Source organism: Typha angustifolia, chromosome 15 (assembly GCF_048772165.1).
Source record: "Typha angustifolia cultivar Huaian chromosome 15, ASM4877216v1, whole genome shotgun sequence".
Lineage (NCBI taxonomy): Eukaryota > Viridiplantae > Streptophyta > Magnoliopsida > Poales > Typhaceae > Typha > Typha angustifolia.
Window position 1 is genome coordinate 504,469 of NC_133253.1, and position 14,189 is coordinate 518,657.

The following is a 14,189-nucleotide window of genomic DNA, read 5'->3' on the forward strand; positions in this document are numbered from 1 at the left end:
TACAGTGCATAGTCTTGCTGAGTTGGACGAAGATGGAAAAAAAAGTGTTGTACCTACTTTAACCGTATTTATTTAATGTAGAAGCAAATACTGAATGTTTATTGGGTGCATAATATATTTATAACTGATTTATAACACGTTATGTGATATTTTCACAAATATATGGTATATCACCACACTGCACAGGAGTAATTATTCAGGGATTCACATGAAAAGATGAAGCTTACTCTGTTCTGTACTTATTGTTGATAATATTTCGAATAATTAACCAGACTGTCTTATGAGCATAGATCCAAGCTCCAGTCGGATATGTGAATCAAATTGTATACAAAATTCAAATGATATCCAAATTGTTTCACTCCTATGGTGCTATTCAAACAAACCAGCCAACCTCCTCTGGAATTCTATTTTATGTTTACAAGATGCAACAACACAAAATTAGTCGAATCATCAGCCGAATACTTTGTTATAGTAGAGCGGCATCTCGACATTAGATTTGGTAAGCCATCTCTGAGTTTCTTGACAAAATCACAATAAGATTTATTTACAGTGCTTCTTAAACCAGACACCAATATTAAGAAAGCTTTCGAAATCAGACTGTGGCCTGCATCAAGGAAAACAATCAAGGGGATGAGCGAAATATAATGGTGCTGTTTCAATTATCATGATACAGACTACAACTAACCTTTCAATTCCATGGACATCCTCTGGGAATACAATCACTTTGACCTCGACTCCCCTCTCCCTTAGAGTCCTTGCATACTGAGATTTTGGAAAAGCATAAGATGGAAAGCACATCAGCTGACACAACATTCATGAAGCCAAAGTAGTTCATTTTTCTGGTACTTGACTATTAGAGTTATAAGCAAGAGATTAAGCTAGTGCTGGAAAGGACCAATCAACCAATCAGATGATGTCTTCTGAATATAGCTCATATAACTTCGACACCTGTATGTTCAAGTATTATCTTGGAAACCTTTTAACATAGCAGTTTGGAGCGAAGTGATTTGGCTGCTTTCCACGTATCAAGGATCTTTATTGTGCTGCTTTCCACAACTAAGAGTAGTTCTAGCTGAGGATATTGCTACATGACCACCGTTTGGGAGACGGAAGCATCTAATTCACTACAAATAGAAATCTTTTTACTGTCCCTTTCCGAATTTGGGTGATAGTGCCAAAGAAATGCACGAAAACTACTGACCTCCGAAATTTCCCTTGTAAAGTTAGACCTGTTTATTTTTGTTAAATCTACAAAATATCTTCTTTTAATTATTTCATGTATCCCATTACCATAAAAGGAGAAGTTTATACCAAAGGCTAATTCATACCTGTAGACCATTAGAAACAGGGACTCGAAGATCCTGAGCTCCCATGAGGAAAAGAATGGGTGTTTTAACCTGCAGAAAAAATATTCATTACACATTACAATCGGCAATATAAATAAAAAGTAAATCTTCCCTCTCATAGAAACTCTTGCACTACATGTTAAAAATTATTAACAACACTTATTTCATGGATGATTTAACAATATTAGTTTGTTTCGTCGAGATAAAGGGCAACCATGAGGCTCTCAACTACACAAGGTTTGCCAGGGGAGATGTATGCAGCCTTTACCTGATTTTTAAGAAGGCTGTTTTCAAATGGGTTCTCTGAGATAAAAAGGAATTTGTACATACCAGAGTTGAACTAAGCTTTAGAAGTCATTATCCTAATTTGTCTTCCCTAAATTCTGAACGAAATTAGCAACCTATCTTCTTGTTCCAAGATTAACCCATCTAGTTAGCAAGGATATGGATGAAAAAGAATCACAAGAATGACTGAATGAGGAAAGCCACCGATCCCCAATTTTGCAAAGATTAGCTTAACTGCAACAATGAACTAAAGTCGCTACAAAGAACAAAATGCTACTAAATCCCATTGCATCATATCAGTGAAGGCAAGAGAGCTCTTCTTCAAGGAGCAGACATCTCCCAATTAATTATAATTAGTTGTTCATCCCCTTTAGTTGCAGATTGCAGAAGTTCACTGGAAACTAAAACTATACCTTTGAGATGTGTGAAATTGGTGACATTTCGTAGAAAAGAGTAAGATATTCGGCAGAAGGAGACTCTGTGAAGTAATTTTTCCCTTCTGTTCCACAAGCCTCTACATAACACCAATCTGGGATATCTGTAGTACCAACCATTAAAGATATGTTACAAACTGGATTTCGAGCAGCTGCCACGACAAACCTATCCGGAGCCTGCAAAAGATTGAAACAAATAGGATGTAATATCTGCTGAAAGTTGAAACTATGCATTACACCTATATGCAAGAAGACAGTAAGAAACAAGGTAGTGAATGCCAATAACCAGATTGAGAATATTTAACACTAAACCTGGCCAATCAAATGAGTTGTTAAAAACCCTCCGTGTGAACCTCCAAGAACAGCAACTTTAGATGCATCTACAAGTCCTTTGTCAATGACATAGTCTAGAGCTGTAAGAACGTCTTGCACATCCTGCTCACAGAGGACAACAGGTATGGAAATGATAACATATGGTTATTTCTGGGCAGAAAATAATAACAATCATTAGAATATAAAAAATATAAAAGAGGAAACAAAGATAGCACCTGAGATCCAGCTTTTCCTGGGAGAGATTGCAATGCTTCCTCTCCAAAACCCAATGAACCTCTAAGAGAGTCAATGAATTAAAAACAAACAAAATGAAACTGATGTACCAAATCACGATTCTTTTACGAGTTAGTCATTCAATTCTAAGTCCATCACGAGTCTTTTGTCATTCAGTGCGAAACTAATGTACCAAATCATGATTCTTTATGAGTTAGTCATTCAATTCTAACTCCATCACGAGTCTTTTGTCATTCAGTGCACAATAAATTCATAATTGATGAACCAAATAACAAATATGAACAGCAAAAGTTGCAAATCTTAGAAGTGTAGAAATGACCAGAGCTAAGATGATGGAAATCTCTTCCAGAAAATCAAATTACATACAATATCAAAACATTGGTTTCATTGTCCAGCAACAACACATGAACAACTATCTAACCAATTCTTCATAATTTGTAAAGCTCACCTATAATTTACAATAAGCAAGTTGTATCCCAGTGAAGAAAGAAATGCCAGTGATTTTGAATAGCTTGTCAAGGAAACTGAATGTGGGCCACCATGAAGGATTGTAACTGTCAGATTACTTGCTCCATCCTTAGATGATATAAAAATGGCCTCAAATGGAAGCTTACCACCTGTAAGAGATTGAATATGAGAGGAATATCTTTATTAAACAAGCAATTAGATGGCCATGAAACCATCCCTAGGACAACTTTACTAATATCACTCAAAACGGCAACCACTCATCATGCTAAATATTGTTATCCCAAATTCCCAAGCCAATAACATAATTATAAGTTCCTTGTCACGATGATGATTATACAACTACATAAAAACATAAAGAAGTGGATCTAGGAAGCACCGATACTGGCAAACAGGTCACATATCTATATCCAATACGTATCAGATACGGATTTACTCCAATTACATATCCAGAGTGTCCAGAATAAAAATAAATCAATTTAATAAATGTATATGGCTAGGATATGGCCTGATAAGCTCAAAATATGGCGAGATTCGTTTTTAAGATTATTGGTTGTATATTGGGTTCGTTAAATGTTAAACCCCTTAATCCCCTAACCCATTAAATGGATATGGCTAGGATATGGCCGGATAAACTCAAAATATGGCGAGATTCGTTTTTAAGATTATTGGTTGTATATTGGGTTCATTAAATGTTAAACCCCTAACCCATCAAGCTATAAGTGAGTAAGGGAAGAAAAAATTGGGCATGGTCAATTCTTAGACCAACCATGCCCTAGCTTCCTTCCTCCCCCTCTCGATGATGACGGTCTTCTTTCGACACCGACACTTACTTCCTCCCTCAACGCTTGACGATGCCTTCTTTCTCTCTCGATGATGCCTACTTCCTCTATCGATATCGACAAGCTTCTTAGGAGGTATCAATCCTTCCTTCACTTCTCCCTCCTCTTCTCTAATAGCTTTTACCCCCTCAACATTTCTTCTTTATCCTCTCCACCATAGGATCACCATCGATATCAATCCCATGTTGGCGGGCTTCTTAGAAGCTTTTCTCATTTATGTTTTCTTTCACCGAGTTCATCGCTCTAAAGCACGGACATGCTGGGGACACGGGCACCTTGTCGACACGCCGTTGACATATGTTGGATACGTCGCCGAGTATCCAATAACTAAAAAAAGAAATGGACACGTCGTGGACACGTTTACAAAACTCAAACCTTGAAAAAAAAAAACCCAAATTGCAATCTATCTCAGATCTCCTCGCTCAACGACTCTCACCGACGAGCTCCTTCTCCCTCGACGATGCTCTTGATGAGCTCCTCTTCCCTCGACGATGAGCTCCTCCTCTCCTACCGCTGACGAGCTCCTCCTCTCTTAACGTCGACGCTCATCTCTCCCGCTGAGGTCTTTCTCTTTCTCTCTCAATCTCTCTTTCTCTGGTTGAGTTGAGGAGGAGTGGGTAGGTAGGTTTTTATTATGACTAATGGGTAGGTGGGGTTTTTTTATTTATTTATACAGCATTACAACAGTGACCAGTGACACCAATTTAAAATTTAAATATTAGTTTTTAAATACTGTAAGTTAGTGATGACCAAGATCTAGTGAAATTTGATGTATTCTTAATTACAGGTCAATAATTTATAATTTTACATGTATATATATACATATATCTATTTTCTATATTAATTTATTTATTGTCGTATTCTACCCGTGTCTGTATCCTATTTTTTTTAAGATTTATCGTATAGCCATGTCTGTATCGTGTTGTGTCCGTGTTCCTTGTCTGTGTCTGGCTTCATAGGTTTATCAATATGCTTTGGATCTTTTTATCTCTGTTTCATTTTTTCTAATAATGCCCAAGACCGTAGAAACATTGTCCTCTTTATTTTTTCTTCTATTCATAGTTAGTATGTGATTGTTAGATAGTAGAGATATGTGACCATTTATTAAAACAAAAAATGTTTTGATGTCATATTACTTCTATAAATAAAAAAATGCTTTTGTAAATTTGTAGCAATGACTATTCTAGTCTCATTTTGTCCTTACTCTCCATTTGGTGGCATAGTGCGCAAATTTATTTAGTGTATATATTATCTAACGATGTAACTTGATTTTTTCTATAAACTTTTAAAGAATGATATTGATGCAGACATCAGTGACATATTACACGACAATATGTATCAGTGTAGTTCCTCCTTTAAAAAATTAATCTTAAGTCAATTATTTTTTATATATATTTACTATTTATAGTGTTTAAGATTATATTTACTTTTTTTTGCAATTGTTTAGAGTATTATTTTCTTATTGTTATTTGTAATCTCTATATATATGCCAGCTTTTTACTCAAGGATTAATGAAGAAATGGATTTTTTTTAGATTTATCTTCAATGTGAGTTTTTGATGTGAAACCTTAGTTGAGAATGGAGATGTGAAAGCCCATTCCTTTTCTCTTTCTTTCATCATATTTTCTAGAATCCCAACGATCCTATTGTTTTACATCATTTTGGTATCAGGGCAATAATTTTTTAGGACTCAAATCTTCTCCAAACCACTTTTTCTCTCTCCATCATCCATTAGTTTACCTGTGCTACCCATCTTCCCTAGCCTTTATCACAATTTCCATCGAGTATAAACAGCCCACCTTCCAGGTTCTATACTGCTCTACACTTATCCTTAGTTTGAACTTGCATCACGAATGTCAGATCATCACGAACTCTACCCCATTTGCATGAGGAGATCATCATTGTGGAAGAATGAGAAAAACTAGTTATCATTGTGAAATTGTGCAAGATTTTGCCAGATGTGGAGTGTTCGTGCATCATCCAATAGTCCAGCATCACATAAATGAACCTTCTTTCTCTGCCATAGCCTATCCCAAAGTTTAAATTTAAAATTTTTCCCCCAAAATATTAAAATTTCCTTTCTTTTCTTCCTTACCTTATCTACCAAAATTTTAAAATTTAACTTTCCCTCCAAAATACCATAATTCTCTCATCTTATCTATCCTATTAGACTCAAACCCACAACCGAAACCAACCTAAACCCAAACCAATACAGCTCACCAACTCAACTGTATCCAAATCTATTAGTACCCAACCCAATCCGACCCATTGGCCTTAACCCTAACGTCATTCCCACCTATTAGCCTTAAGTCATCTTCAACCTCAATATATCTAAACTTATCCTAACCCCAACCTAATTTCTTTCTTCACCAGACTCTATAGCAGCAACTTCTCCACTGACGTTGTTGCCGCCAGCAGTGCTCTCCACTAATGTCATCACCACCATTGTCGTTCTCTATTGACGCCGACAGCGTCGCTCTCCACCACCGCCAACGCAATCTTCTCTGAACTCCACCTACCATTGTTTGCTTGTAGCTGCCACCCCCTATTCACCCTTGCTGCGTCTCCATCGACTTCTTCTCTCGTCCCCATGATTGGTGCCCTTTTTAAAACTGAGGACAATTCTTAACATTAGGAAAATTTGGGTATAAAACTCTAACTTGAAGGTGAAGGTATGAAACCTATCCCTAAGCATAATGATACTTGGCTTGAATGAAGTGACTTGAAATGGTAAGAATCTGAGTGAGACCCTAGTTTAAGGGTGGAGGTGTGAAACTTATTCATGAATCTAATGATATTTAGTTTGAATAAAGTGACTCGAAGCGTCAGGAAACTGTGAGACTAGGGCAATATGAATACTGCAGGGCACACAATCGACAACGTCGAGTTTTCTCCCACTCGAGGAGAATGATGCGGACATCAATGACATATTACATAGGCATATATATCAGTGCAGCTCGTCCTTCAAGAAATGTCTTTAAGTCAATTGTTTTTACTATACATTTGCTATTTATGGTGTTTAGGATTATATTTATTTTTTATAATTGTTTAGGGTATTTTTTGCTTATTGTCATTTGTAAGATCTATATATAGGCCAACTTTTTACTCAATCGGGGTAAATGAATTATTGAAATTTTTTGAGATTTATCTCCAACGTGAGTTTTGGGTGTGAAACCCTAATTGAGAATAAATATGTAAAACATCATTCCTTTTCTCTTTCTTTCACTATCATCATTCCTAGAATCCTAACAAACCCATTGTTTCACATCAAATATACATTTTTTATGTATGTTCTATTGGTATAGATTGAAAATATACATTTTATTAATTTATTTAATGCTCTATCCATGCTGTACCCATATCCTGTTTTTTAACAGTTTGGTGTATCCCGTATCCATATGGTCGTATACCCGTATCCCGTATCTGTATCTATATCCGTGCTTCATGGAAGTGCATCAATTTTTATATTCAAATGTGCCATCACTACATGGATTTGTCTGTTATTGTTCTATGCTATGCCATGACAATCCACAAAAAGAAAAAGAGCAGAATCCTAGACAGAAAAAAGAAACTGGTAGCATAGACTATAGGGTTTTCCGTTTATATTACCATTTGAAAGGTCATTAGAAGGATTACTAACTGGAATTTTCAGTATACTGAATTTATGTTCTGACAGCAAAGATCCAACCTGTCACAAAAGCCAATAGAAGAAATCTTAATAATATGTAGTTGATGGCAGAAAGTTCAGAAACAAATTTAATAATTGAAAAACATGTTAAGACAACCTTATTAGAGGACATCAGAAATGGAGTCGAAACATCTACCCAAGTCCATGTACTTGACTGCTCGGACACGTGATATCCATAATTGATTTTAGGAGGATCTATGGGACTGCTGGACACTTGAAATTACAAGGGAAAAAATGAAACTCGGATAAAGAAATCCCACTAGATAGCTTGAATGGCATAGACTTACCAGCAACAACATTATCTCCGTCAAGTGCAAGAACATTCCATGAGTAAGATGAGTCCTGGGGACTGATTCTTGAAACTTTACAGCTGTGAAAGAAAATTGCATATCAACAGAACAGAACTATTAAACACCAAAGAGAGAGAGAGGCACATATGGAAATCAATGTTACCTCAAAACATTTACAGAGAGTATGACTTGCATACTTCTCCAATAAGATGAAAGAATCATTGTAGATCCATCAGAAAGCCAAGGGTCAGAGAGGAAGCCTGAACAGTAAAGACCAGGAAAGCAACTGTCCTCAGGACACATCACAACTGGAACCTGAAATATTTCAGAAATTAAGCTCGCAACAGGAGTCCAAGAAAATCATAATTTGATACACCAGATCAGAAACAATAATTTGTAATCACAAGAAATTCCAAAAAATACACCCATCTGTTCAAAACATGGGTTCTTGAACAGGTATAACTGTCTATCATCATTCTTCTCAAGAGTTCCATCATTGTATCATGATCATCATTATCAACATCATCATCCAAGACTTATCCTTGTGATATGGTATAAGAAAAAAAATCATAACTCAAATATGAGAATTTTCTAGCCGATATCAATATCCAATACGGTGTCGACAACTCGACCATAAGAAAAAAGGGTGTTGACCAAAGTGAAAATACTCCAAAAGAGGATGCTATGAAATTATCCAGATACTTGGCAGGTAAAATATCTTAGTACTTGCCATGATGATACCCTTCAACAATATTACATATTTCAAATAATCTTGGGCAGCCTTTTTTTTTGTTGTAAAGTTAAAAACTTATATGGCTTAGGACAGGTAAATATGTTGCTAGAAGCCTAGAACAGTTCATGGTACTGCAAAATGTGCCCAAGCTACCTACATGGAATCTTGCAGAACCTAAACCTGCAAAATTATGGCTTATACATCAACTTCTTCCTTCTATGCCAAACTAAACCTAATTGTTTCATTGTTTCTGAAAGTCTTCTAAAGAAATTGCTTCCAAATTTCTGCAAAAGTTGATATCACATAAGTAACAGCCTTTAATCAAATCTTCATTTCTCAATATCAAATGTCTTTTGTTGGTGGTACATAACTTGATAAACACATGCCTCCAGATGATGTAGTTTTGTTGTTCACATTTTCCATTAATCTACAGAATTTTCAGGGTGCACAGCAATAGCAACAAACAAGGGAGCATTGGAAGTGACACTAAGAGGTGAAATCATGACATCAATATATAAGACTTTCCATGTCTATCACTACCTACAACATTCAAAGAGTAACTTACTCAATACCCAGCAACTTGGATGCTAAGTTAGCACTTGGACAGGTATTTTAGCCAGGTAGTTTGGCAGGCAATTTAAGTAATCCAGTGAAACAGAAACACGTTGTTGTCAAGACTCAAGACGTCCCAAACAAAATGAAAATGAGTTTTTGCAACAGGAAAAAAAGGGAGATACCACATCGGCAATATTCGCACATTGCTGCAGTAAACCATCAGCAGGCCATTCGATTTTATGCAGCGAATTTGTAGCTGAATGTACTCCGCTATCCACAGCACTTTTTGCAGATAGAAACACAAGATACTTTCCATCTGGACTGTCAGATAAGAACTCAACTAATTTAGTAGGAAATACACATGCTAAACTACTAAACAGGACACACATGACAATATTTAGTACATGGCTACTAAGCACCTTCCATGTATCACATGCATTGCAATACTGAAAGGCAACTAATAAACACAGAAAAATGTCATCAGAAGAAAAAAAGAAAAGAAAAAGATAGAGCTCCTTAATAGAAACTGGTTATTGCAATAACGGAACAACCATGGCCGGAGAGATAAGAGAAAATCCTGAAATATCCAATACAAGAAAAGACTCAAAAGGTAAGCTCACTGCTGACAACACAAAAGGAGTGAAATATCACATGCTTCTTGCTAACAACTATGTCTCCTTAATGGAAGCTGGTTAGTTGCGAACAACTATGTCTCCTTAATGGAAGTTGGTTAGATGCGAACAACTATGTCTGCTTTTCCCCCAGAATCAACTACACTGAGTTTGTAAGAAATACGCAATAGCAGGGTAAGACCAATGATGGCCGTGCCACCATCAGCACAAGGCATGCCGAGCGACATGCCTCGGCATGCCCAACCGTGCTAGTAGCCAACCCTTGCCAGTGGCACGCCCTACGTGCCACTAGCATGCATTTATCATATTTTTAATAAATTTTAAATATATTTTTTGGTCTTCGGTATGTTGATTTTTTGTTTAAATATATGTATTAAAAGTTTAAAACCTACATTATAATATTTTATTTTTAGATTATTTTTATAAATAACATATTTTATTAAACAAGCAATAGTTAAATATAAATATTATTTAACACATACTATGATTAAAGATATTCAGTAAAACTAATAATAATAATTGAACACTCAATAATATAATTGAATACTCCATAATATAATTGAACGTAAAATGACGAGAAGGATTACAGACTTCATTTGCTAGTACAAGAATAATACGAGAATGTTGCATTAAATACTGTCAATATTTTTCAAAACTCATTCACTGATAGTATTGCTCGTTGTAACGTCTCACATAGTCTTCATACAAATAAATTTTTTATAATTTTCCTATTATATGATATGAATATTGAACATGTACGAAAATGACCGACATAGGCACAGACACACCATAAGCATGTGCAGATTGTGAATATAGAGTATAATAATGGTGTTCTAGCTTTGGTGGGCGTGATTGATATAATGGTAATTATGATGAACTCATATTATCATGTGGGTGTACCTCTCCTGATATCCTGCTACCTACAGACTCTCAAGTCCTCTGTAAAAAGAATACCTTTATAAGAAGGTAGTGTAACAAGGATACATACCTCATCTCCATCATCACTGCTACCAGACTGAGTCTCGTTATTATTATTATTATTATTATTATTATTATTATTATTATTATTATTATTATCACCATCATCATTATCATTATCATCTCTAATCTCATTATTATTAATTTTATCTAAACCTTCTAAATGATTAATTGATTAGTTGATTTAATAATGATTGATGAAAATAGAAAAAAATTTAAAAAATAGAAATTTTTTTAAAAAAATAGCTCCACATGGCACAATGATCAGCACGCGGCCGTGCCGAACGGCACACGGCTCGCTGACCGGGAGTATACCACTGGCACACCCCATGCCAAGTGTTGTGCCATTAAAGGCACGGCACGGCCATCCATGAGTAAGACTATTGTTTAATCAAATATCTTTCAATTTTGAGCAAGCTCAAACTGCTTCTCGAGTGGCAATGTCTGAAAATCCAAGTAAAGGGACTCAAAGATGATCCAATATTACGTGCAGCAAATGCATTGTATATATAACAAATGGACAATTGACATAGCACTACTTCACTACATACATAGAAGGAACTATACCAGAATGCACAGGAATACATTTGAATACTATTCCAATACTAATATATGCAATAGTCTAAGTCTAACAATAAAAATGATCATTTTTCCTCCATACTTGAATCCATAGGTTACTCTATTAGACCATTGAATTTTACTGAAGATCAGTAAACAAAAGTTCTCTAATTTTTTCTATGCAGAAGAATGATGTTGTGAAAGCTGTAAAGTATATAATGATACAGATAGAAATCTTTTAAGCTATAGTACAATTGAGCATCAAACCATGCCTCATAAAATTTCAGATATACTACTTGATTTCAAGAACTACTGAGAACAAAGGGAAACAATGAATACTACCTAAATCGTGGAAAGAAAGCACTGCTTAAGTCATCAGTTAACTTGATTGGAGATGCAGAGTTTTCGACAATGTTGCCACTGCGCCATGATAAGACATAAAAAATTAAACAATGGTAAAACATAAGAGAATCAACTAAAAAAACTAAATAGCCAAATTTACATGACAAATGAAATAACGAAAATGATAACAGTAACATGAGAATATTTTCTGAGTACAACAACATACTCACTCTAATGTATCAACATGTCGTTCTTGATAAGGATTGCATATAGCATAAAGTGCACAAGGTCTGTTATAGCAATATTTAATACCAAGTTTTCTTGGTGTTTTTTGTAGATTATTCTCCGATGACCAACCTACAAAAACCAAATAATTGAGACATCCATTTGAAGATGATGGAGACCAAATTACTTGACCAACACTTAAGGTTCTTGAAATTCCCTCAACTGCTCGTACTTCCCCACTGCAAACAAGATAAAGGGTATACGCCGTAAATTTTAGAAGTTCTCATGACAAATAATTTGGTAGAACTTGTAAAGTCATAATAAAGTTAAATATAGACCTAGCAATATTAACAACAAACAGAGAAGGATTCCTCTTTTTGGAATAGGTTTCACCCCATTCCTCTTCCCAATCTCCTTGACCTTTCCAACTATCACAGTCCTTCTCAGATGATCCTTCTTTCTTGTATCCTAGATCATTGAATACTGGCCTAGGTAGAGGTGGCTCTTCAGCAACATAGGCTATGAGATTTTCTTCATGATTCCATGATATTCCTTCAAACCTGTATTGACAATAATTTACAAGTGTACCAATTTAAATTATTAAATGGAAAGATGGAATAAGTGCAAGTTACAGTAATAAGCTACAGGATAATCTACAAAATAGCTATATAGAACAATAAGCTCATTTTGACTGGAAATTTTGTATGTAGTTGTTTACCATCCATCAATATATAGTGTCCCATGAACAGACTGTGGAATGTGTATTTCCTTCTCCAATTGTGATAGACCCCATATCTCAAGTTTTGTAGGGGAATCATTCTCAGCATTCCGCACTACAAGGAGCTTTGATCCTGATGGTGATGGAACAATTGTTGACACTCCAGTCATTTCAGTTGGAAAGGGAGACCATTGGAAGTCCACAGTACGTTTACTAGGCTTTGAAATATGAGAAGATAGAACAAATTTCCTCCTTTTATTAGCTAAGAGGTTTGCTTGGCTCATTGAAAACATTGCCCTGGAAGTGTTTGCTGCAATAATTGAAATGAAGGTCATAGTGGTTGGATTGTTGTGCAGAAATCATAAAATTAATTAAATGATGAAAAAGAAAGTACAACAAAAACAAGTTTGCAATAGCTCAAATGGAAAAAAATTGAATTAGTAAAAATCAGAAGTCCATACCACTGTCAGACTTGAAAATCCATGCCTTGTCAACACTAGGTATCTTTGTGAATTCTTGCAGCAATTTAGCCTGAGAAGCATATTCGTCTAACATTGTTGGTTCCATTCCCAGTGGGATTTCTTTCTCTGATACAACTTCAGACACTTGCATAGCTGATGAGGAAGATGAAATCTGGCAAACACTGAGGAATGATAAAGACAAATCGCATAAGTCAAAATGCTAAACTGAAATTAATACACTCATAAAGAATGAGATTAAACCCCTCAATCATCGCCTACTTAATATAAATGTCCAGTGCCTCATTGGCTTATTCTTCATCGTCCTCCAAGAGAGAAGAAAAATACCCAAACGAAATTTAACCATCTTCCTCCACCTAAACTACGTCCACGGCGACTAGTTTAAATGGTTGCATGAGCTTAAGCTGCAACTTATCTGCTTGTCATATAGGCCTTGCAATAACATAAATAAAACGCACTAAAAGACAGAACTCCTTAACGTTTCCGTTAGTAGATAAGAGCAGCTATATCAATAATCTATTGGCATCCATGACCACAAAGAAGCTCCATTGCCCTAGAGACCCAGCATCAGGACTCTCCAAACCAGCCAAAACGGAGAAGGCGATCGCGAGTACCCAAATCCACAGAGTTGCTAATCTCCAAAAAACACGCAATAAAATTCTCCAAATCCAAGATAAAACAAATGAGAATCTTCATATACGCTTTCGATTAGAAGAAGTAGAGAAAGACGAAAAAAAAACCAGTGAAATCGATTAAGAGAAGAAAGTGAGAGAATCTTACATGGATTTGGGGAAGAATCTGGTAGGAGCCGAAGTGGTCGGGAATTTGGGAGGGAATAGTCTTTCGCCAAGACGCAGCCCGTGCAAACGCGGAGCAGCAGCGAAGACAACACTAGCCATGGAACTGCCTCCTACCTCGCGTATATAATAAGTGACGCAATTGGTCAGTGAGCTCAGCAGTGTTACCTTTTCCTTTTTCCTTTTCTTTTTTTTAATGTGCGAGTGAATCATATATTATTCTTTTCTATTGCCAATAATGATCTGTTCAATCGA

The 14,189-nt window shown here is 35.8% G+C and overlaps 1 protein-coding gene across 1 annotated transcript; it reads right to left on the minus strand.

Moving 5' to 3' along the window:
- Positions 1 to 211: 211 nt before the first annotated feature.
- LOC140778041 (acylamino-acid-releasing enzyme 1) lies at positions 212 to 14,078 on the minus strand. Its single transcript, XM_073122561.1, has 18 exons — positions 13,918 to 14,078; positions 13,120 to 13,301; positions 12,659 to 12,968; positions 12,279 to 12,500; positions 11,946 to 12,179; positions 11,716 to 11,793; positions 9,388 to 9,526; positions 8,081 to 8,232; positions 7,915 to 7,997; positions 7,725 to 7,840; positions 7,549 to 7,627; positions 3,081 to 3,249; positions 2,614 to 2,674; positions 2,378 to 2,500; positions 2,045 to 2,242; positions 1,329 to 1,397; positions 686 to 762; positions 212 to 604 (listed from the first exon to the last, which is right to left on the minus strand). Exons 1-18 carry the CDS (start codon positions 14,034 to 14,036, stop codon positions 541 to 543), a joined length of 2,475 nt encoding a protein of 824 aa, XP_072978662.1. The 5' UTR covers positions 14,037 to 14,078; the 3' UTR covers positions 212 to 540.
- Positions 14,079 to 14,189: the final 111 nt, after the last annotated feature.

What these genes read in the sequence shown, in the direction of transcription:
- LOC140778041 (XM_073122561.1), bottom strand. Translation starts at nt 14,036, where the DNA reads ATGGCTAGTGTTGTCTTCGCTGCTGCTCCGCGTTTGCACGGGCTGCGT. An exon ending in TTCTGATGTCCTCTAATAAG is followed by an intron (nt 7,628 to 7,724) that starts GTTGTCTTAACA and finishes CTTTTGTGACAG; the next exon opens with GTTGGATCTTTGCTGTCAGA. An exon ending in CAGGAAAAGCTGGATCTCAG is followed by an intron (nt 2,501 to 2,613) that starts GTGCTATCTTTG and finishes CTCTGTGAGCAG; the next exon opens with GATGTGCAAGACGTTCTTAC.